This window comes from Hydra vulgaris, chromosome 12 (assembly GCF_038396675.1).
Source record: "Hydra vulgaris chromosome 12, alternate assembly HydraT2T_AEP".
NCBI classification, from domain to species: Eukaryota; Metazoa; Cnidaria; class Hydrozoa; order Anthoathecata; family Hydridae; genus Hydra; species Hydra vulgaris.
In genome coordinates, this window is record NC_088931.1 from 81,191,835 (window position 1) to 81,215,861 (window position 24,027).

General features: G+C 29.4%; 1 protein-coding gene across 2 annotated transcripts in view; it reads right to left on the reverse strand.

Annotated features, from left to right (window-relative positions):
- Positions 1-7,400: 7,400 nt before the first annotated feature.
- Positions 7,401-24,027, reverse strand: part of LOC105844806 (uncharacterized) — a 40,062-nt gene continuing 23,435 nt past the window's right edge. For both annotated transcript variants that reach the window (XM_065814635.1, XM_065814634.1), the window contains 4 exons: positions 17,439-17,775; positions 17,236-17,292; positions 15,142-15,301; positions 7,401-8,402 (listed from right to left, as the gene is read on the reverse strand). In XM_065814635.1, coding sequence (XP_065670707.1) covers positions 8,339-8,402; positions 15,142-15,301; positions 17,236-17,292; positions 17,439-17,775 — 618 coding nt within the window. In that variant the 3' untranslated portion in view covers positions 7,401-8,338. The remainder of the gene's footprint in view (positions 8,403-15,141; positions 15,302-17,235; positions 17,293-17,438; positions 17,776-24,027) is intronic.

The following is a 24,027-nucleotide window of genomic DNA, read 5'->3' on the forward strand; positions in this document are numbered from 1 at the left end:
TAAAGATGACCAGACAAAATCCAACATAACCAACATTTTACAGTTCTTGAACTTACTGGGTTACCTATATTGGTTGCATTTTGACTCGAGGACCAGGTAGGATGAGCAACTGTAGCATGGTTCTTTGGTTAGTGGATGACATTATTTTTTATCCAAGAACGACTACTACAACCTTCCACTTGACATTTTAAATTGTTCAGCTGCGACGCCCGAGTTAAACCTTTTGTTACTGTAGTCTTAGAAATACTCAGTGTTGCATCAATTTGCTTGTGCTGGACCTAGCCTTCATGAAGACACTTAGCGTGCATTATGATGATGCTATGAGAAAATGGCTTTGTGAGCAGCCTCGGCGAGTGGTCACACAATTTCAGATAGCAACCCTACTTGGCTCTGCGTATTTGGTATGAGGTAGCGACCATAAAAAATGCTATAAGTGGCTTTAAAAATTCTGGAGTATGGGCAGTAGATAGGTTTATTTTTACAGATACTGATTTTTTATCAGCTGAAGTGACAGACCTACCTATGGATACATCTGTCGCTCCAAGCTCAACTTGCACTAATGACCCAGCACATTTACAATCCCCAGCTTTTCCACTTCATTGCTTAGCACTTTTACATTACTTATACCTAGCACTTCCACATCTATGTTATTGATTACTTCAACTTCTGGATAATCAAGCACGTTAATTTCTGCATTACCAAGCACTTCAACACTACCAAAACCCAGGACTTTAACTTCACAAAGACCCAGTACTTCAACTTCATTAATACTCAGCACTTCAACTTCTACATTACCCAATACGTCTATTCTAATATTGTCTAGCCTTTTTACTACTTCTCCTAGGCATATTATTTCTTTTCCAAAGCAGAAAGACAGCAGTACTAACGTCTTCCTTTATAAAGACTCATTAATTGTGGCTAAGAAGAAGAAAACAGCACCCAAAAAGAAAAAAAACTACAAAAATAGAAAGTAAAGAAGATGGCACAAGGTATCTGTACTGTAATTACAGATCGCGAGGTTAGAATTATTTTGTTCTATCTCCACAAATCAAAAAATTTGAGTTAGATAAATTTTTTTTCTTTTTATCGTTAAAATATTTATTTTTTACTACAAAATCAGTAAAAAATAAATTATTTCTTAATATACCTGACATTGCACTTTGTTCCACCTCCTTAATGCAGTTTATAAATTAAAATTATAATGTGCTATCTCCGTTTTATCTGTTTTATATGTGAAAGTCGTTAAAATCAAAACGGCAGCCGCGGTAGATTTTTTTGTTGAAAAACTACAACAAAACGTTGAAGGTAAAATATGTATATATATATATATATATATATATATATATATATATATATATATATATATATATATATATATATATATATATATATATATATATATATATATATATATATATATATATATTTATAGATCATAGTTATTACATTTGAACTTTCTTATATATATCATGGTTTAGGTATTATTGTTATATTTGTTTATTATTATGTATATATATATATATTTTTTTTTTAGAAACTGATCTGACTGTTCTTTGATATCCTAATGGTGCACTTGTAATAGCATCAGCTAGTCGTCTGTCCCCACATGTAGGCCAAATTTGGAAACGAAAGTCAGCACCTAAATCTTGGATACAGAATGTGAGAAAGTAGTTGAGACAATCTGGTCAAGCTTATAAAAATAGAAAAGGAGAAAATTTTCCATGCAAGTTTGTAACCACAAGAAAAGACTGTTTAAATTCTTGTAAATTTAAATGTAGACAACATATCAGTGATGAAGAACGAGCACATATATTTTCTGATTTTTGGTCTATGGATGATACCCAAAAAAAGCATTTCTACAGTAGAACTACTGAACGACTCCAGAAGAAACGTCATCGAACCATCAATGAAAATTCGCGAAAAACATATTCATTTTATTACAGCTTTTTTGTTGGTGATTTGCAAACTCGAGTTTGTAAAGAATTTTACCTCACTACTTTAAATATAAGTAGTAGAAGAGTTTATTATCATCATGAAAACAAGAATTATGCTACTGGAAGCCCAGTCTTTTCAAAATGGGGGAAACACACCAAAAAGGTTGTTGATCAAAGATCAAAACAAAGTGTTAAAGATCATATCAATGAATTTCCACGTGTACCATCACACTACTGTCGTAAAAGAACAAAAAAAGAATATTTTGAAGCTTTTTTAAATCTTAATAAAATGTATGAACTTTACTCTACCTATTGCAAAGAAAAGAATATTGCCCCTGTTAAGAAGCACATGTATAGATTCATATTGAGCATGACTTTAACATCGAATTTCAAAAGCTAAAAACTGATTTATGTGATACATGTTATGAATACCATAATGTAGTTAATCCAACTAAGGAGCAAACCTAAAAATTTTCCAAACATGTAATGTTGAAGAATGAAAATCGAGCAGAACGTGAAAAAGACCGCAAACTTAAGGATAAAAATGTAGCTGTAGTATGCATTGACCTTGAAAATGTAATAAGTTTACCAAAATCAAACATAGAAGCATTTTTTTACAAACGTAAACTCTCAGCTTATAATTTAACTGGGGATTGCTCCCTAAATAAAAAAGGTTATTATATGCTTTGTCATGAAGGCATTTCAGGTCGTGCAGGAAATGACCTTGCAAGTAGTGTAACATGCTTGCTAGAGAAGATAATTGCTGACCACCCAGATGTTAATAAACTCATACTATGATTCCTGCGTGCCTCAAAATAGAAATAGTCACATGTCCATTGCCTTACGTGAGTTTTTGATACGTTACCCAAAAATCAGGGTAATAGAGCAAAAGTTCTGTGAATCAGAGCATTCTAGTATACAAGAGGTTGACAATATACATAGTCAAATTGATAGAGCACTAGCTCCTCTTGAAATATTTAGTCCACTTGGTTTAATCAGAGCAATTGCTAATATTCAAAAGAGAAATCCTTTTTCTGTCTACCAGAAAAGTCATTTACTGATGTTTGTTCAGAAGTACGAATTAAGCGTCTTTCTAACAATCCACGATCTTCATTAGCTGTGACAAGACCTCTTGCAGTTGTACCAATGGCATCTGTCTTAAACCAGTGTGCTCAAATTTCTAATGATAAAGCTAAGGACCTTCAAAGTATGTTCAGGTATATGCCTGCTGTAGACATAAGATTTTATAATAGTATTTTAAAATAATTTATTTTAATGTCAAAATATTTATGTTTTATGTTTATGTTATGGTGTTAAATGAGCTTCTTATTGAAATCGTTGTTTTTAATGAATTACCCAGATGTGCTTACCTTGCTGAATTTAATCTTTGAAATTCATTTCACTGTGAAATGTATTTTGGATAATATGTTCTTGGAGCTTATTTCAACCAAAGTTTTATTTTTTTGTAAAAATCTTGGTACATACTTTAGATAATTAAACTTTATAAATATTGCATTTATAAAGTTTTTTTACTAGTTAAAGTAAGATTTTATTCCAATAAAACAGAGATATGCCAAACAGTTCTTTACCTTGCTACAATTATATATACAAAATACTAATTTGTATTATATTTTTATATAAAAAATGGAGATAGAACAAAATAATATTGTATTTTATAAAGTAAGTGTGTATTATATTGTATATCTCCAAATCAGGGTGTGGTAATTCAGATACCTGCACTTTATATCTTTTGAAGTATTTACTTTTAAACTGTGGTAGCAAGTATGGGAAATTAATATGAATCTAATTTGTTTACGTTTTTTATGTTTAAGTGGTCTACACGTCCTTTTAAAACTTTGAATTTGATTTTCTCAGTTCGGAAAAACATGGAGTTAGAACAAAATAATTCTAACCTCGCGAGATATTTGTGGAGACGGGAAAGCTGGATTCCTGGTACAGTTTGTGGTAACTGGGCACATTATTCGTGTGCTGGCATAGAGGAAAGGGTGAAAGAGCCAGAATTTGTTTTCGAATTGCGTGTTTGACTGCATTTATCATCATTTTTTGTTTGACCATTACTTTATAAATGTTAAATGTTGTACATTTTGAAAATTTTCTTTAATCCCAAGCATCATCCCGTTATGCCCCAGGTATGGGGCAAACCGGGATTTTATTGTTATGATTTTATTTTATTAATAAAAAAAATATTACAAGTATTAATTAAATTCTTGATAATAATGTTTGTACCTTATAGTGTAAACTTGAGTCTATATTAAATGTTTACTTAAGTATTTGTATTTATCATTTAGTCTTAAGTACTCCATTTTGCCCCTACATCTAGATACTCCAGTTAATTATCAGATTTTATCTAAATCAGAATATTAAAAAAGTTATTTGCTTTTATGGATGAACCTATCATTTTTCAATAGTTTTGTGGAATGTTTTGAAACGTTTAAGTCTATAAATTAGTATTGAGAGTGTTTCATAAATATTCTGACAAAAATTTGAAAACAAATCTCTAACCATATCAAGTATGTACAGTATCGGACAAAACGAGTGCAACCAAATAATGCTAATTTAGTTTCTTTATATAAAAGTGCTGCATTTTTTCAATTTAGAGAAATAACTATGTAACTGTTTAGAGACAAAGTTCTTCAAGTTTTATTCATCACAAAGTTCATTATTTGTACACGAAAATTAATAAATTAAAAGTATTAAAAAAGTTGATTTCCTTCTGGACAAAACAAGTGCAACTCGACAAAATGTTGACTAATCTGTATTTCGCTATCAATATTTCGTGGCGAATCCTTTGTTGTCAATCACAGCCTTGCATCTTCGAGGCATAGATTCGATCAGGTGATCAATGAAACTTTGTGGAATCGCTGCTCAGGCCTTTTGGATTTGATCAAACAGTTGATCCTTATTACGAACGCCTTCACGATTAATTCTGCGGTTGACGATCTCCCACAGGTTATCGATAGGGTTGAGATCCGGAAGTTGAGGCGGCCAATCCATCACCGATAGGTGGTTGTCTTGAAACCACTGCTTGACTACTTTTGCAGTGTGTTTCGGATCGTTGTCTTGCTGAAAAACCCATTTTATTGGCATATTCCATTCAGCATGAGGTAACATAACATCTTTCAGGATATTTTTATACATGAAACGGTCCATTATTCCATCGTTTCGATGTATTGGACCTAGACTGTTAGCAGAAAAACACCCCCAGACCATTACATTGCCTTCACCATGCTTCACGGTTTTATGGCAGTAACGTAAATCGAAGCGTTTTCCGGCCGGTCGACGTACACCCCAAATGCCATCGCTCCCAATGATGTTGAACTTCGATTCATCACTGAACAGGACAGTTCGCCATTTCTGCAAATTCCAGTCAATATGAGATGTAGCAAACAGGAGTATTTTCTTCTGGTTTTTTAGTGAAATCAGCGGTTTCTTTGCAGGGCGTCAAGAAAACAATCCGGCTTCAAAGGCACGTCGTCTGATTGTTCGGTCCGATACAGGCAGCTCTAATTGCTTTTGTATCTTGACTGATGATATCCAGGGATCCTTCTTGACGGATCTGACGAATATAGAATCCTCTCAAGAAGTGGTGGAACGCGGTCTTCCACCTTTGTTATCTGCTGCCAACTTCCCCGTAGAACGATATTTGGAACATAGCCTTGATACGCTCCATTTTTTCACGCGATATTTATCACAAATACTTTTTTGTGACATTCCACTTACGTAATCGCCAATAATTTTCTTTCTTAGTTCCAATCCAAGACTGTCGGGAGCCTTTTTGCACTTGAAGTCATAAAAATAATAAAAATAAATAATCACGCTTCTCAAGGCTTACCGTGTTACATTTACCTTGCGATGATACAATAATGCTCTGTGGAACACAACGTCTTGGTTGGATGTGGACTGTATTGATGTAACGAAACACTTGTTGTATTTCACTTCTTGTATTGATGTTCTTCGATAAAACACTTTGATAAAACTCACTTCGATAAACTGTCTTAATAATACTGACTGATTGACTTCCATATACTGACTGAATTACATGTCGATTTACATGAAATTCAGTTTTACTCTTATATAGTAAAATGAACCTGTTCTGGAAGATTCTAGATGCTTCTGGAAACTTCTGGATATTTCTGGATGCTTCTTCTGGAAATCTCTGGAAACTTCTGGATACTTCCTGTAATTATTAAAAAACTTCCGTGACGTTGACAAGGACCAGACTTAAGAATATGAAACAAGCCAAAAAAGTTGCACTTGTTTTGTCCGCTGCAAAATGGCACTTGTCAACGAAATTCTGCCTGTGTGCTGTCATCTGATTGCTCATGTCATGCTATGACTCCAGAACTATTTGCTGTGGTAGTATAGTTCGTTTCGTTTTTAAGACATGTAAAATTAGGAACACTTTTTATCATTGTTCGATGTTGGTTGCAAATGTTTTGTCCAATACTGTATGTGGTATATATACAAATCTCTAAACCAAATCAAGTATATCCAAGTATGTCTATATACATAGACATGCATGCATATACTTATAAATACATACACACATATAGGATACAAGAAAAAAATAGTAAACATTTATATGAAGGTATAAAAGTATGATTTCTATGTAATAAATTTCAATGTAACTTCCACACGCTTGTTTGTAGTTTCAAAATTTAAAAACTTTTTAAAATTATTTTTGAGTAGAGCAAAGTAGATGTTTTGCCTGAAAAAAAAAAGAGTTAAAAGAACCATTTGAAGGGATTATATTAGACCATAAACATTTTGAACGGTAACTAACAGCGCTGCTAAGAAAATATCAAAAAATTGAGGGCTTAAAAAGTTATCAAAACTTCTTAAAAAGGCATGGTAGGTGATTTAAATTTTTTGGAAATGAAAGCAGAGATATACAGAGTGCTGTTTTAATAAAAAAAATAATTTTTTGATCATTTTTTATGACTACTACCTTAATAATTTTACATTGGTTCATAATTTTCTACAAAGTCTACATCGAATTATTGGAAAATCAAAATGGAGACCTACCTATACCGACTATTATCCTCAAATATAGAATTTTTAAATATGTAAATTTGGGTTGTTTAGAATTTATTGTAAATTTATTCTATGGATATGTTGATCATTTTTATTTTGATAACACAGAAAGTTGTTGAACAGATTGTGTTAAAATACCTAGCTCCCATGACCGTTCCATAACCTTTCATTTTGAAAGATATCTTTATTTGATATTAGTTTGAACGATATCATAGTTTGCTCTAAAAGGGTGTTTGGAAAAATCTCGTTAAGTTAACTCCCCTAATAAAAACTGTTTTGATAAGCTTAACTATAAGAGCAGTGGGCAGAAAGTTTTCCGAGTTTTCAAGATGAAAGTTATATTAATATCGTCTGATAGTAACCACAAACACTATTTGTGTTTTGCGTAGAAAAAAAAAAACATTTTAAAAATTCTTTTTTTAATGATTTTTTTTAGATCTAACTACTTTTCATAAATAAAGATTTTAAATAAAAATAAATAAAGTTACATTGTTGTAAATATTTGTAATATGAAAAAATTAATATATATAACTGCTTATAATAATAGAATAAACAACACCCTAGTATCTTAAGTATACCACCTTACCACCCTAAGGACCCTTAACACCCTAACGACCCTTTACATCTTAAGAAAACCACTAACACTTTAAAGTTGTTAGATTGATTTTTTTATTAAAGGAAATTAAAAAAAAATAAAAATTAAAATAAAAAAGCAATAAAAAGCTATAAAAAATTAATAAAAAAGCAAAAAGAACAAAAAACCATTAAACCAAAAGTTCTAAAATGTTAGTGATTCTGATTACAAAATTTACAAAATATAAAAACTGTCAATAAACCATTACACATGTCAAATATGACATAAAACAAAATCAATACACACACAGATGTATATATATATATATATATATATATATATATATATATATATATATATATATATATTGATTTTATGATATTTCTCATACCAGAAATAAAAAAAAAATAAAAGGTAAAAAAAAATTGTTAACACCAGAAATTTAACAAAATAAAACCGTTTTATAAAATAAATAGTCTAAAAGCCATATCAAACAAAGGTTTTCTAAAAACCTTGTTGCAAATATTTTAATATAAATTCAATTTAAAAATATTTAACTATAATTTTAAAGAAATTAAAAAAATAAAATTCCAGTTCGAAAAACAAGTAAAACAATACCAAACTTATAAATAATCAACGCTTTTATGTTATAATTATTGACTATTTTTAAATTATTACTATTAACTAATAAACAAAACAATGAACAGAAGCACAGATTCCAGAAAACAGGAACATGATGATTCCATGATGATTCCAAGAGAAAATTATTCCAAAACTAAAAAATTTCCTTTTTTACAAAACGAACTTCGTCGCTCTCTTCGTCAGATTCTAGTTCTTCTCTAATATATATATATATATATATATATATATATATATATATATATATATATATATATATATATATATATATATATATATATATATATATATATATATATATATATATATATATATATATATATATATATATATATATATATATATATATACACACACACACATTAACTTTATAAATACTGACCTTATTGTAATAACTGTATAATGCCAAATAATGTTTTTAAAAGATGCCTGGCTATAATAATAGCTGTTTAACAAAAGATAGATTAGATATTTTTCCAAATTATACCTTTATTATATATTTGAATTATAGTTAAAACACAATTCACAAGTTTTTATAACAAACTTGTTATTAAAACAGTATTGATAGATTGTAGCTCATTTTCGAAATTCAGTTAAGTGAAAGTGAAATTCAACTAAATTTCCAACAGGTAATAAAGCCTTTGTTTTCGCAATAATAAATAAGCCTAATCAAGTCTTTGGTAAAGAATTTGGTGAGTCTATAATTTAATAGGTACTAAAAGATATGTGATCTTTTCAACTAGTATACTAAGAGCACTGAATTTCTGCAATTGTTTTTGAAAAAAATAAAGATTAGAACAAAGAAACTAAAAAACAGGTGCTTTATAACACTTTAAAGTTGTACCATTGAACATTGTGTTAAACTCAGTACTCTGATAGAAAATAATTTAAAATGCAATTTTTAGGCTTCTTCAAAACATATTTATATTTTCTTAGATTTGTATTTTCTTTGAAATGCTATGTAAACTTGCGAATTATGTGACATCTTGAAATGAGCGGCAAAATTTTAAGTTTATTAAAAACAAATTATGCAGGGTTATTATTAATTTCAAAATTATGAAACCGAGATACTATTATGTATTCTGGTTTAAAATTCCTTTCCAACCGTTTTAGATAATTGAATTGGCAAATGTTAAAAGGCCAGAAGTCATTTATTTTACTAAATTGACTTTTTTGCAAATTTGCATATTCTAAGGATAGCTCCATCAATTTGTGTTAATAAGGTGTCTGTCAAAAGTTTTCTTTAGCATGTACAGTGTCTAAAAGTTTTGGTTTTTTATTAAAAGGGTTGAAGTTCCATCCTTCAGCCCTTTTAACAAAAAACAAGAAACTTTGCGCTGAAGACAGCGGACCAAACGTAACCTCATTTTCTTGTTTTGATTGTAATAAAGTTAATTTATTATGTGTGATCATTTTAATAGTGATTTAAGTTGATTAACTGCTTTTTTTAAAAAAGTTAAGAAACCCAAATGGGTATAAAAGGAACAAGATTAAGAAATCTAGGTTTACTGGTGTGGCATATGAAGCCACAGGGGACAAAAAGTTGATGCAAACTCTATTGGAGATCCATGCAGGTAAGAGATAATACACAATAATTCTTAATTTAATAATAGGCCGATGCCAAATTGCAATAATTCGTCTAAAATTTGGTCAGATTTAGGCTCTGTAATTTATAGTTGGCTCTAAACCTAGGTTGTTGATTGCTTATTTAGGTTGTAAATATTTGTAGGTCTAAGACAGTAGAACGACATTTTTAGGGTAGTCTACAATCACTTATCGTATATTAACTTAAACTCTATTTTGTTTCCTAGACTAGGCTACCTATAATTTTTTTTTTAAAGTAAAATTACAACATAGTGTTTTTTTTCAGTTGTTCAAGAAAGTGTTTTGAATCTATTAACAAAGACAACCTTGATAATGCATTTATAAACTTATACGGCCAGTTCAATACAAAAGATGAGCAGGATTTACTTTTGCATAGCTTGATTGATGTTACAGACATTGTGAGAAAGAAGCCTGGTTCAAGAGATAGGAAGGGAAAAAGTCGTGATGCCAATGAAAACACTGTACAAAAAAGAAAAAGTAATGGCAGAAACAAGAAGGAATTTAAGTATCATGTTTTAATCGGAGATGAACGAGTACAGGTATGTGTTGTGGCGTTTTTATCAATATTTTCTGTGTCAGAAAAAAGGGTTCAAAGAGTAGGGGGGTTTAGAAATGGATAGAAAAGCAGTTAAAGATTTGAGAGGAGTACATAGGAGTTACATTACCAGTCATGACTAGCTAAGATATACGCTCACAGACTCCTTTCCAAAAAAACTGATCCACTATGGTGGAAAGGAAAGGTATTTTTTGAGTGAAGATTTGAACGTGAAACTAATGTATGAACTATTCATGAAAAAAAATGAAGGGGTAAAGTCCTATTATAACTACTACAATGAGTACTTTCGTTTACATTTCGGGCAACATCAAGTAGACACCTGTTGCATATGCAAAGAGTTAAAGCTAAAGCTCTCCAGAATTTTAGAAAATAGGGATAACAGATGCTGCTTTCCAGCAGGCTGGAAAAGATAATAGTTTTAGAGAGATCAAACCATGATCAGAAGCTCTTTAAGGTGAATGTGGAGAAACCGAGCACTGACTAGGATCAGAAACAAGATAAAAGTTGAGTAAAGAAGGTAAATGATTCGGGTTGTCTGGAAAGCGGATTGGATAGTACTCTTTGTGTTAGAGATTGAGAAAGGTAAAAGTTGTGGGCCTTAACTCCTGCAGAGCCACTGACACTAGAGCCAAGCCATTCAGTGTGATGAGCATTAAAGTCACCAACAACAACGATATTGGCTGAAGAATAAAGAGAAAGAGCTTGGTCAATTTGATCCGAAATAACATCAAAAAGAATGTAGTCTTGAGATGAAGGAGGGCAATATAGAACAAAGATAAAGGCAATAGAGTGAAGTGGTGCTAAACGAAACCACATAAAAGAATAGCTTGTGGATTCAAACCTAATTTCCTGACAAATCGGTGAATTCTTACGAATGTAAATGCCCAGGCCAAGCATGTGACTATAGGAGTCCTTCTACAAGACAGTAGCTGGATGCGTTTAACATCTGCACAAGATGACTATTTTTATCAAGACACCCTCTCTAGCCTTTACTCAACCAAGAGCCCCAAGTTAGGGGGTGTTTTAAGTCGGAGTTTGCTTCTCCTAGCCTTCGCCTAAAATAAGCCTATCCTACAAGGCAGCAGGCCATGAAGCAGGTTATACCGGGTTACATGTTATCAGTAACAGGATAACCTGACCTGACCTTAGATATATATAAGTCCCATTAGTCTTCTTCCTATCATAAGCGAGGTTTTTGAATCTTTAATTAACTAACACTTAATCTCTCATCTTGAATCTAAGAACTTACTTTCTGATCATCAATATGGATTTTGATCTTCTTGTTCTACAGCTGATTTGCTAACAGTAATAACCAATAGGTTTTATCATGCATTAGATAAAGGTGGATGGGTTAAGGCCATTGCTCTTGACATTTCTAAAGCTTTTGATAAAGTTTGGCATGCTGATCTTCTCCATAAGCTTTCTTCTTATGATGTATCTGGTAGCATCTTTAAGATTATTGAATCCTTCCTTTCCAATCATAGTATAAAAGTTGTTTTCGATGGACAGCACTCTTCTTCTTACTCTGGATTCTATTCTTTATCTCTATTTCTTACTCTGGATTCTATTCTTTATCTCTATAAATCTCAAATCCGTCCTTGTATGGAATACTGTTGCCATATCTGGGGCGGATCTTCTAATGATGTCCTTTCTCTTTTAGACAAGGTGCAAAAATGTATTGTAAACATAGTTGGACTTATAGCAGCCAACCTCCAACCATTATCACATCATTATAATGTTATTCTCTTTCTCTTTTCTACAAATACCATAATGGGCATTGCTCTAAAGAGCTAGCATCTCTTGTGCCATTTATTAAAATTCATTCTTGTGTTACTCATCATTCAATTAAGTCTCATCTTTTTTCTGTGACTGTTCCTAAGTGCTCCAAAAACTCTTATTCCTCTAGTTTTTTTCCTCGAACATCAGTTCTTTGGAATTCGCTTCCTTTATCTTACTTTCCTGATTTATATAATTTGCAATATTTTAAGTTGTCTGTCAATCATTATCTTGCTCTACAATCTTTTTTTTTTCTTCCAGTAACTTCTAACTCTAATTAGTGGTTGCTTGCAGCCTTGTTGGGAGTGAAGATGTTAAAAAAAAAATTAATTGATATATAAGCACCAATGTCTTTTTCTAGTTTTGACTTTTCAATTTCCATTAATGTATTATTATTGTTCGTATAATATGAGTATTCTTTATTATTTGAAGTAAAGTGCATAATTTTACATTTTTCATAATTCAATTCTAATTTCCATTTTATAGACAATTCCTCCAGTTTATTTATATCATTTTAAAACAATTGTGAATCATTTTATCTTATTATCATCAGCATATAAACAATATTCATTAATAAAATTATCTGGTGAACTATTTATTAATACCAAAATAATGAGGGGACCTAGTAAAGATCTTTGTGGTAGACCACTAAGTACATCAACCCAATCTGTCACACTTTTACCTAAAACCACTCATTGTGTTCTAATTAAAACAGACTATCCACATTCAAGAAGTTTACTAGAAATACTAGAAGTCAATAACATGAATAATAACTTTTTATGTGAAACACTATCAAAAGCTTTTTTAAAGTCTGTGTACAATACATCTACCGGTGTTCCATTGCAAAACCATCTGTTAAAAGATCTTGATATTCTAACCGGTTTGTTAAACACCTCTTGCTTCATATAAAACAATGTTTTTTTGAAAGTAAACTATTTTTTATCAACTGTTGTATGATACAATCAGCTATAATTCTTTATAACACTTTACATGGCATTAAAGTTAACAAGACCGGTCTGTAGTTAGATGATTTTATTTCCTTCCTTTTTAAAAAGTAGCATTTGCCATCTTTCACATATCTGGTAGGGTACCTGTTTCAATTGATTTTTTGAACACTAAGTATAACAGGTATGATATTGATGAGCTGCTTTCTTTCAAAACATAAGGATAAACAAAATCAAAATCAACCAATTTTGACTTATCAAGTGCTTAAAGTCTAGTTTGAACATCATTTTCTGTTATTAGAACTGTCTAATAATAAATTTGAAGGTATATTATGCAATTCAATAATGCTTGTATCATTATCATCGACATACACAGAATGAAAGTATTTATTTAGTTCAGTAGCTATAGCGAATTGATCATTTATGATTTCATAATTTTTATTTTCCAGAGCTCGAATTTGAGCTTTCACTGATTTTTTCTCATTGATATATTTATAATCATTATAATGATTATAAAACAACACTTTGATAACTGTTTTGCTCTTTGTCCTATTTGACGATATTTAAAGGAGCTGAGTGAGTTGTAGAAACAATTTTGTTTTTATCGTTTGTAATAATAAGGTTGAGAATATTAGTTGATTCGTAGTTTGTTTTTTGGAATAATGGTCACGTACACATTGAAACAGAAAACAATCTTCAAGTCATTCAATAAATTTATTAGTTTGAGATTCATTATCAGAAAGATAAATACTTGTTCTAGCAGCATTAATAGATAGCAAAACAAACTTATTGTACTCATTAGATAAATTTTATGTTTATCATATGACTTTGTATCAGCCAGTGAATAGAAAAAAACTTTGGTAGTATTTAACTTGTTGTTCAATCTTTCTTTAGCAAAATTTCTTCAATTTTTTTTGCTTATTTTAAGTATTTAAGTAATTAACAAGAATCGAATGAATAACATTGATGAGCGAAATCAAAACTCAAAATCACATGTCTCAATGCCTTGTACAAATGAATTACAGGAGACTGTTAATTATTGTACTTCTACAGGGAGCCATATATTTAAATGTTTTATAAATTTGATAGCATTTATTATTGGCAATCGTTTTCTAAATTAGTTGATCAGGGTATTGCCAAGAATTCCCTCTGTTTACTTACGAAAAAAACACACTTTGATACTTTTAACTTGCAATGATGTCTCACAAAAAATTCTTTCTTTGTTCAAATTCTACATTTGAAAACTGACATCTAATATTGAAATTTTTGTTTAATCTTAGAAGCAAAGAAAAGCACACTGGATGTCATATAAGTGGTATTTTTCTCTTGGCATGCTTTGAAAAAAAAAATTTACCATTCTATTTAATGCAATGAAATTAGTGTGCATGATGTTTAATCCAATTTATTTACTTAGCTTTTGTTTTTTTTTGGTCACCTAATTAAAATTTAAAATCTTGGTCACCTAATTAACATTACTAATCTACTAATAAAATGCGGTAGTGGTGTAGTGGTAGAGCGCTCGCTTCATAAGCGAAAGGTTCCAAGTTCGATTCCCACCACGTCCCTGGTAGTACCGTGCTCAACTTGTTTCTCCGCGCAGCGGCCTTGTTTATCAAGGTTCGTGTTTCGGAGTTATAAAGTTGAGAGAGGGTTATAACCACTATTAAGTAGCCTCCTCATCTGTGGTGGCCATCTCGGCCTTGGGGAGGTGAATTACAAAAAAAAAAAAAAAAAAAAAAAAGATTTAATCGATGATGCAGATATAAGTAGAGAAGTTACATGTTTTACAATATTGTTACAAGAAATGTATTAATTAATTAAAATGTATTTTAGCTATGATAAGTATTTAGGTTTTACAATATGTTTTTCAAACTTTTTTACTTTATTGTTTAACTGCTAGTGGCTTAGTCAGTACCAAAGTCTGTGTATACACATTTCATTATGTTAAAATTAACAATGTACCTTATGTAGCTTTGAGTGTCTGTACTTATTGTTGGAATCAAATAAATAAAATAAAAAAAACACAAAAAAATTTAATACAAAAATTAATTGACTTACATTTTATAAAAGGCCACTTTTTTTCGTTCTTTTATTGATTTCATAGAACAAGAGCAAACAATAAACAAAACAATGAGCCCAGTCAGTAAACCAGAAGCACCAACAATTCCCAGATAGACAGAATTCTGTTTAGCACGAAGTGCAGTAAGCCAAATAGAAACTAAAAAAAAAATCTAACTAAATATCTATGAAAAAACATGTTTAAAGTTATTTGTACAAAACATGTTTAAAGTTATTTGAACAAATTATATAACTAACAAAATCAATCAGAAAAAAAAAAGTCAATTGTTTTAAGAGTTCAAAAAAGTTAACTTTTGATAAAAACCTTTTAGACAAAAAACATTTCCGAAAAAAATTAAATAAAACTAGAAAGTGAATCTAAATAGGCCAAGACATCTGCTAGATATCTAAATTGGTGATATCAAGACATCTGCTAGATATCTAGATCGGTGAAGATGTGTGGTAGATGTCTAATTATGTAGAGATGTGTGATATCTACATATACAGAGTTATGGCAGATAAATCTCAATATGTAGAATTAGATTTAAAAAAAGATTTATATAATAAAATCTTTTTGATGAACCTTTTTATAGCCTGTCATGACCTGTAATTACGAAAAATTTACTAGAAAACTTTAGATGATAAAAATAGTTTATATAATAAATTAACACTTGATATTAAGTGCAGAATTTAATTTTGTTTATAATTACTTACACCACTTTCAATTATACAACTATAAAACTAACAATTACTTATACAACTTTCAGACCACACATAAACAACTTTCAAGACCACACATAAACAACTTTCAAGACCACACATAAACAACTTTCAAGACCACACATAAACAACTTTCAAGACCACACATAAACAACTTTCAAGACCACACATAAACAACTTTCAAGGTCACACATAAGCAACATTTGGAGTGTTTTCAATCAAATTGCTAATGATAAATATAAAACGTTACATGTGCACACAAAAAAAATTAAAAAATATACATGATAATTGGTAGTTATTTATTCATCTAAACAAATATTTAATGAAATATTAAAAAATTTTCTTTTAGTACAGAAATTTTTGTTGCTGTAAATGATATTGAGAACAAAAAAAGCAGGTATAGAAAGATCAATACCAAGGAAGATGATGCTTTAGAGGACCTGAAGTCAAGAGACAAATTTAGCTTAAAAAAATTTATACCTGTGATGGTTACATGAGAGTCTGGCACATACAGCCTCAGTATACAATAATGCTGCAATAAAACTTTCATTTTTAACAAAATTTGAAGCTGCAGAAGATGAGATTTGTGAAGATGCGAACATAAATGTTGTAGAAGAAATGAAGCATTTTTATCAATATGTTGGACATAATCAAGCCTATGATTTAGCAAAATATGATCAGGTAAGACAGACCAGGATAGTATTTTATGATAGTGTCCAATCAGCATTCTCTAATGTAAAAGCAATTTTAAGATTTTCTTAGTATGATTGTTGCAAGTTGCAAAAATCTTAAGAAAAATCTTTTTCTCAGCTGAAAAGGATAAATTATGTACATAAAAAATTATATACATAAAAATTGACAAACTGTTTCTTCAGTCTTATGTACATAGAAATTCCCTCAGCATTATGTACATAAAAAAGTCAGATTTATTTTCTCCAGTTTGAGTATTGTATATATTTATATATATATACAAACACACACATAATTATGCTTTATTTGAGGACCAACATGATACAACTTTTTTTGTTGATAATATTAGAGAATTGTTAAATGTCAAAGGGTCTTGGGGACCCCTAAAATGTATTTTATTTTAAAATTGATAGAACATTATTAATATATAGAACATATTTAGGCAGTATGTAAAGGTATTCAAAAAAAACTGTTCTTTTTTGGGACACCCTTTTATTTCATCCTAAGAAGCATATTTAGAATTTTATAAAGCTTCAGTTTTATAAACTTCTAAATATGCGTCTAAGGATAAAATAAATAGCTTATCAACTATTGTAAATAACAAAAACTTAAAAATTATTAGAATAATTAAAATTTCAAAGGAAAATATATAATTATTTTTATAGAAAAAAACTTTTTACTTACTAGACGAACAGTTGCAAAAAGAACAACTGCAATTTTCACCTGATGAAAAATATGCGTCTAAAATAAAAGCAACAAATGAAGGTATAAAATCTAGAGAAATTATATAAGATTTAAATACTAAATAAGATATAAATATTAAATAAGATATAAATATTAGATATATTGCCTTTTTTTTCTTCATTATTAATAAAGAATGTTTTTACCATCAAAGTTATTAGGCTCAGTCTCAGCAATGGGTTGTCTTAGCTCTGTCTCATTAGTATTGGATTTCTCTGAGTTGGATTTATTATACTGTTTTTTACTTGTTTGTTCTATTGAGTAATTAGAAGTAGCTTTATAATTAAATAAATTATTTGGTGTGGTGGTTTGCACATCATAAATGATTGAAGCGGTCAGTGCATTTTGTGGTTGTTTATCTGTATTATTCAATATATACACATTTTCAAACTCTAAATTTCCATTTATAGTATGCAGATTATCTGTGAGGTTTGGAGTTTCATTACTGCCAAATGCCCAAATAAAAGAAACTGGATTCCCATTCTAAAAACATTTATAACTAAAAATTATTTACAAATAACCTAGTACTACATGAATTGTTTCAAAAGTTATTTAAACCTTTTTTTTTTTTTAAAGGAGTATGTCCAACTTACATGAAATTTTGGCCCTTTTTTTTTTTTTTTGTTTAAAAATCATAATTAAGCTTAAGGATTTTAGAAAACCATTTTTTACAACGTGAAAATAATTTTGAGCCCCCTTCCCCCTCTTCGCCTCTCCCCTAATTTTTTTTTTCCTCCTTTAAAACTTATAATTACGCCAAGGATATTAGAAAAGTACTTTTTATAACTTAAAAATAATTTTAACCCACCCTCCCCCCTCAAAAAAAATAAAAATTTAAGGCAATTTTTTATTTACAAAAAAATTGAAAAAAAGACTTTTAACTTTTCAATACGCACTTGTGGCTAATAGAATCGATATGGTATGGTTAAATTCCACATTTTAAAACGATATAAAAGGAATTAGAACAACAGTTAACTACCCCGCAACTATTTTAATTGAGCTTAAATAATAAAGTTTAAAACACTAATGGTTTTTTTATTTCATTTTTATATTTCCTTAATAAAAAGTTTTGCAATTTTTATTTTTTATTTCATGTGAATTAAATCCTTTAAAGATTTTTATTATAACTACTGAAAATTAAAAAAATTATATAATAATATTACAAAATGGTATTAAATAATCTTAGAAATAGATATTGTTGTGTTTGTAAAAAGAGAGGTGAAAGTATTGGCTCAAAAAAAGTTTTTGAAATTAAAAATGAAAATATGATAGATAAAGTTGTATATCATTTTAAACTTGATCGAATAAATCTTATACATGATCAGATAATGTGTTACAAGCACTTAAAATCTTTGAACAAAGCCGGGTTTTTTCTTGATAAAAATATAAATGTCATTTCTAACAATACACTTGTTGAAGATAATTCTAATGATGAGTCAAATCCTAATATTGTTCTTGAAAACTATGATCATTTCGATTCTAGGAGTACTGATAAGGGTTCTGAAGAGTTCGAGAATGTCAATGACAACGATGACAATGATTATTGCAATAAATCTATTGAAAAGAAAAAGATCAATATAGAAATCGATAGAATTTCAAATTCACATGGTTACTGTTTTATTTGTAAATCTGAATCTGGTTCGACTCCATTTAGTAAAATATCAAATGAAGGGATAATTGATGTTTTTATTAAAACAAATATATTTATACCTATTGATAGTAGGTGTTGTAAGTTTCATTTGACAGACAGTAAGTGGCTTAAAGATGAATATTTAAATAATATTTCATCTTTCAAAAACTCCATAAACTTAAATAAAACAATGATACAAGATTTATTTAAAAGTTTTCGGTCTAGAGATTCAAAAACTGCATCTATATTTGCAAAATTTAGCAAAATAAATAACGTAACAACTGAGTTTTGTTTCCAAAATACCGGTTTTACCAAAGATGAATTTTTATATTTGGTAAGTGAATTAAAAATAATTAAAAACTCTTTCAAACGTTCGAAAGAGCAAGCTCTTGCCGTTTATCTCTTTTGGTTAAAGACTGGTCTTGATCAAAATTCAATTGCGTGTTATTTTGGTTTGTCGTGTCGGTCAAAGGTTCAAAAGTATTGCCATCAGATAAGAACCTCACTTAGTGCTGATTTTGTTGAAAAGAATTTAGGAGCAAAATCACGATCACGAAAAGATTGGCTCTTAAATAACACAGACATGATCAAAGATTTGTTTGACTTAAAAGAAGAACAGCTAGCAATTATAGCCGATGGTACTTATCTATTCTGTGAAAAAAGTTCTAATAATACTTTACAACGAAAACTGTACAGTGGGCAAAAAAAAAGACATTTAGTTAAGCCTTTTGTAGTATGCACTGAAAATGGTTTTATTATTGATGTTTATGGACCTTTTGCTGCAACTATGAATGACGCAACTATATTAAGTAATATTTTAAAAACCAAAAACGATATAAGAGAACTAGTTGAGCCCAATGATTTATTCATTTTAGATAGAGGTTTTAGAGATATCGTTGATGAATTGAAAACTACATATAAAGTGTTTACGAAGATGCCAACTTGTTCTAAAAGTCAGTTAACTAGTTTACAAGCGAACCATACTAGGTTTGTTACAAAATGCAGATGGGTTATCGAGGCTGTTAATGGTACATTTAAACAATCTTTTAAATCTTTGGAAAAAACAAGGAATACAATGCTTCCTCATATAATGACTGATGTTAGAATAGCTGCCTCTTTGATTAACTGTTTTCATGTAAAATATATATCCGATAAAAAAGACGGTAAAGATATTGCAATTCTAATGAAAATTAAAATTAATTTCAAAAATGATTTGGAATCATATATTTTGAACACAAAAAATAAAAGTAAAAAGCATTTTGAACCAATCGACGCGTTAGATTTAAACGATTTCCCAAAGTTTTCTATAGATGATATGCGAAAATACATCACATTTGGTAGCTATCAAATAAAGCAAAGTTACAGTTATCTAGCAGAACATTTAAATAAAAATGGAAAATATATTATTTTGATTGATAAAAATATTCAACAAATTCAAAATTATAAATTGATTTCCGCTGAAATTCAGTCAAGACATTCAAACGCGACTAAGTATAGGTTATATATTAAATACTTGCCAAATATCGATAGTCCAGAATCAGTATTGTCTTGGGCATGCGGGTGCTTTTCTGGTTTAAGAACTTGTGGTTGTTGTAGTCGCATTGCTAGCATTATACTTTATTTGTGTTGTGGAAAGTATTTAGAAAAACTTCCTAATCCAGGCTCAAGGCTTATGTTTTTTTTACAAAGTGAAAATGAATCAGAATGCGAATCTGAAAAAGAAACATTAGAGATAAATGAAACTATGAAACGAGATATATCAACGAGTTTAATACAATCGAAAGCTAAATCTAACGTAGAATTGAATATAATTGATTCTGAATTAAGTATTTCACTATTGAATAAGAAATCTGCAAAAATAATTAATGAAACAAACTTTAGATCTTTTTCAAAGCATTTACCAAAATGGGGCGGCTGTATTTTGTTAAATAAAGATGATTTTAAAATGGATACAGATTATTTTTTGCTGTGTCAATTATACCGAAGTATTATCATTCAGAACACTTGCACAATTGATTATTTTTTGTTGGCTATTTGGTGCTCATCTTTATTGTCACAAAATATCATAAGTGTATTAGAAGAGAGTAAAAAAGATATCAAAATATATAATCACATACTCGATATACTTTCTCTCATTGAAACTTGTGAATGGGATAGAGTAAAAACTATATGGATTCTTCTTGTTATGAGACTAAAACCAAATGATTCTTTAACTTTCAGTACTCTTGATACAGAATGCAATGCGTTTATTCATTTTTTAATACATTTTCAGACAATTCAGTTTAATTGTTCAACCTGTAACAAAACGATTTGTCCAAACATTAATGAGTTTATCTTAATTAAAAACGCAGAGAAAGTAACATATTTAAATATCAAGTTGAATGGATTGTGTAAAATCTGCTCTAATGATTCTACTGCAAAGTTTTTATTTCACCCATTTTGTTTATTTGTAGAGGTGTTCCAAGAAGATGAAGATGAACTAAATATAAATGATATCCCATTATCATTTATAATTGATAAACGTTGTTTCAATTTTATATGTTGCACAATATTTAATAATGAAACAAGCCACTATAGATCAATATTTTTATTAAATAGTGAATTTTATTTGGTAGATGATTTAAGCAATTCTATCATCAAAAAACTACCAAAAATGTATAATATAAAAACTATTTTTTATTATTTGGCTTAAATATATAAAATTACAATAATTTTTCTTGTTTTTGATTTTTTTTTTTTTTTTAATTTTTGGCCAAAAAATATTTTTACCAGATACCAGATTTACCAGAAAACTATGATGCCAAGCTGATCGGGTTTAGATTTTTTGGCTGGTAATCCGTAAGACACTAACAATACGTTGATGTAAAAATCTAAACACGATCGGCTTGGCGTGATTATGGGCCAAAAGGCATAAAAGTATTACAGACTCCTTTAAAATTTATATATAAACAGATGTTTATTATGTTTGAAATTTTATAACAGGCTTATTCCATGGAGCAAATTTCATTATGGACTGAGTTTTTAAAAGATGTTCAAATATATATAAGCAGGGGCAATTCTAGGAACTAAATGAGGCTATATACCTCAAAAAAACTGATTATAACTTGAAAATCACATTCTTTGGGGTTGTATGACCCTCCCCCCCCCACACACACACACACGCGTAGAATTGCCCCTGTATAAAAAATTAAGTCTTGAAATTTTCAAATCAATATTTAATGTGGTTCATAAGAGAACACCATTTAAATATTTAATTCCCTCAAAAAGAAATGCTTTTAACCTAATTAAGAAATTAATTTTATACCTAATTTTTTTAAAGATAGTAATGCCATAATTAATTTTAGAAAAAAAAAAATCTGAATTTTTTCCATAATGCTAAAAGTTGATATTTTTGTTAATAAATTAAAAACTTTTTGTACATTTAAATAGCTTGTTCTTAAAAAGTAGATTTAAAAAACCCAAATCAAATTTGTTAATATTTTTCATGTACAGTGGGTCAGTTGCAAATCCTAAAATTTGAAGTTTAACAAACCTAATACTTTTAAATTAAAATATCAGTTTAATATGAGTAATATTCAGAAATAATATTATGTTTGATAATACATTATATGTTTAAGAAGTAATAATTGGCCACAAAATATTAGAGTTCTGTTTGCAAAGTAATGTTATATATCATTATTTTTTTAAATATTGCATTTTTACATTTTTTCTATTTTAAAAGGTAAGAAATTCTTATCCTATATATTTTGTATATAAGTGTATAATTGACCATCAATGTGTCTTTATAAAAAGTATACCTATGTTTTCTCTACGTTTGATTTTACAGACTATTTTATTTATTTATATAAATTCTCTAGTTTGTTGTTTGTGCATAAAAATTAGTATATAACAAAAGATATATTACAGCTGTTTTCAAAATGTATACTACGAACATCAAGCAAAATATTTTGCCATTTTTTACCATCCTGGACTGAGCAAGAACTTTATTATGTGATAACTATCATTTTTATAACCTGTCTGGATTTAATGTCGTTAATATTATGCCCAGCCGGACTGTATCATAAATAGGCCAATATTGATAAAAAATTATTAGACTTCCTATAAACATGATTTTATACTCCTATTGTTTATATCTATTCCTATTAGGCACAAAATAATTGAGTAGGCTGCCTATTTTTAACAAGGATACATACAAGTTCATCATTTTATAATTTACATATATATACTATATTATATGTTGTAATTGTGAATAAAAGATTTTATTATGCATTAAATGAAGGCAAAGAGGCTAAGACTATTGCTATGGACATACCTAAGGCTTTTGACAAAGTTTGGCATGCTGATCTTCTCCATAAGCTTGTTTCATATGGTTTATCTGGGAAAGTTTTTGAGATTATCAAATCAATTTTTTAAAACTCCTTTAATAAAGTCATCCTCGAAGACCAACACACTTTTTCATTTCCGTAATTTCTGGGGCACCTCAAGGTACTATGTTTTGTTTCTTATCTACATTAGTGATCTTCAAGACAAACTTATATCTAAAGTATCTCTTTTTGCTGATAATTAAACTTTATACTCCTATCTTGACAAAAAAACTTCTTTTTTTGATTACTTAAAACAGGCAGTCGATCTTAAATCTGATATCACATCTGTAACAGATTGGGGCTCACAGTGGCTTGTAAATTTTAACTCCAACAAAACTCAGTTATTTATAGTAAACCACTATCGCAATACTGTTGACATTCCAATATTAAACAATGGCAACCCTATCACCAAGTCCACTTCTTAACGACTTCTTAGAATATTGTTTACTACTGACCTTTCATGGAAACCATATATACAATAGATTGTTAAATTAGCATCTGTTAAGCTTCTCTTATCGTGCTTGCCGTTTTCTCTCTCCTGATTCCATTCTCTACCTCTAAAAAATCTTTTACTTGTCCCTGTATTAAATACTGTTGTCATATTTGTGCTGGTTTTTCTAATGATGCTCTTACTTTACTACATTTACAATGCATTTTAAAACGTATTGTAAACATAGTTGGACTCTATCTGCTAAACTTGAGCCTCTTTCCTATTGTCATAAAGTTGCATCTCTTTCTCTT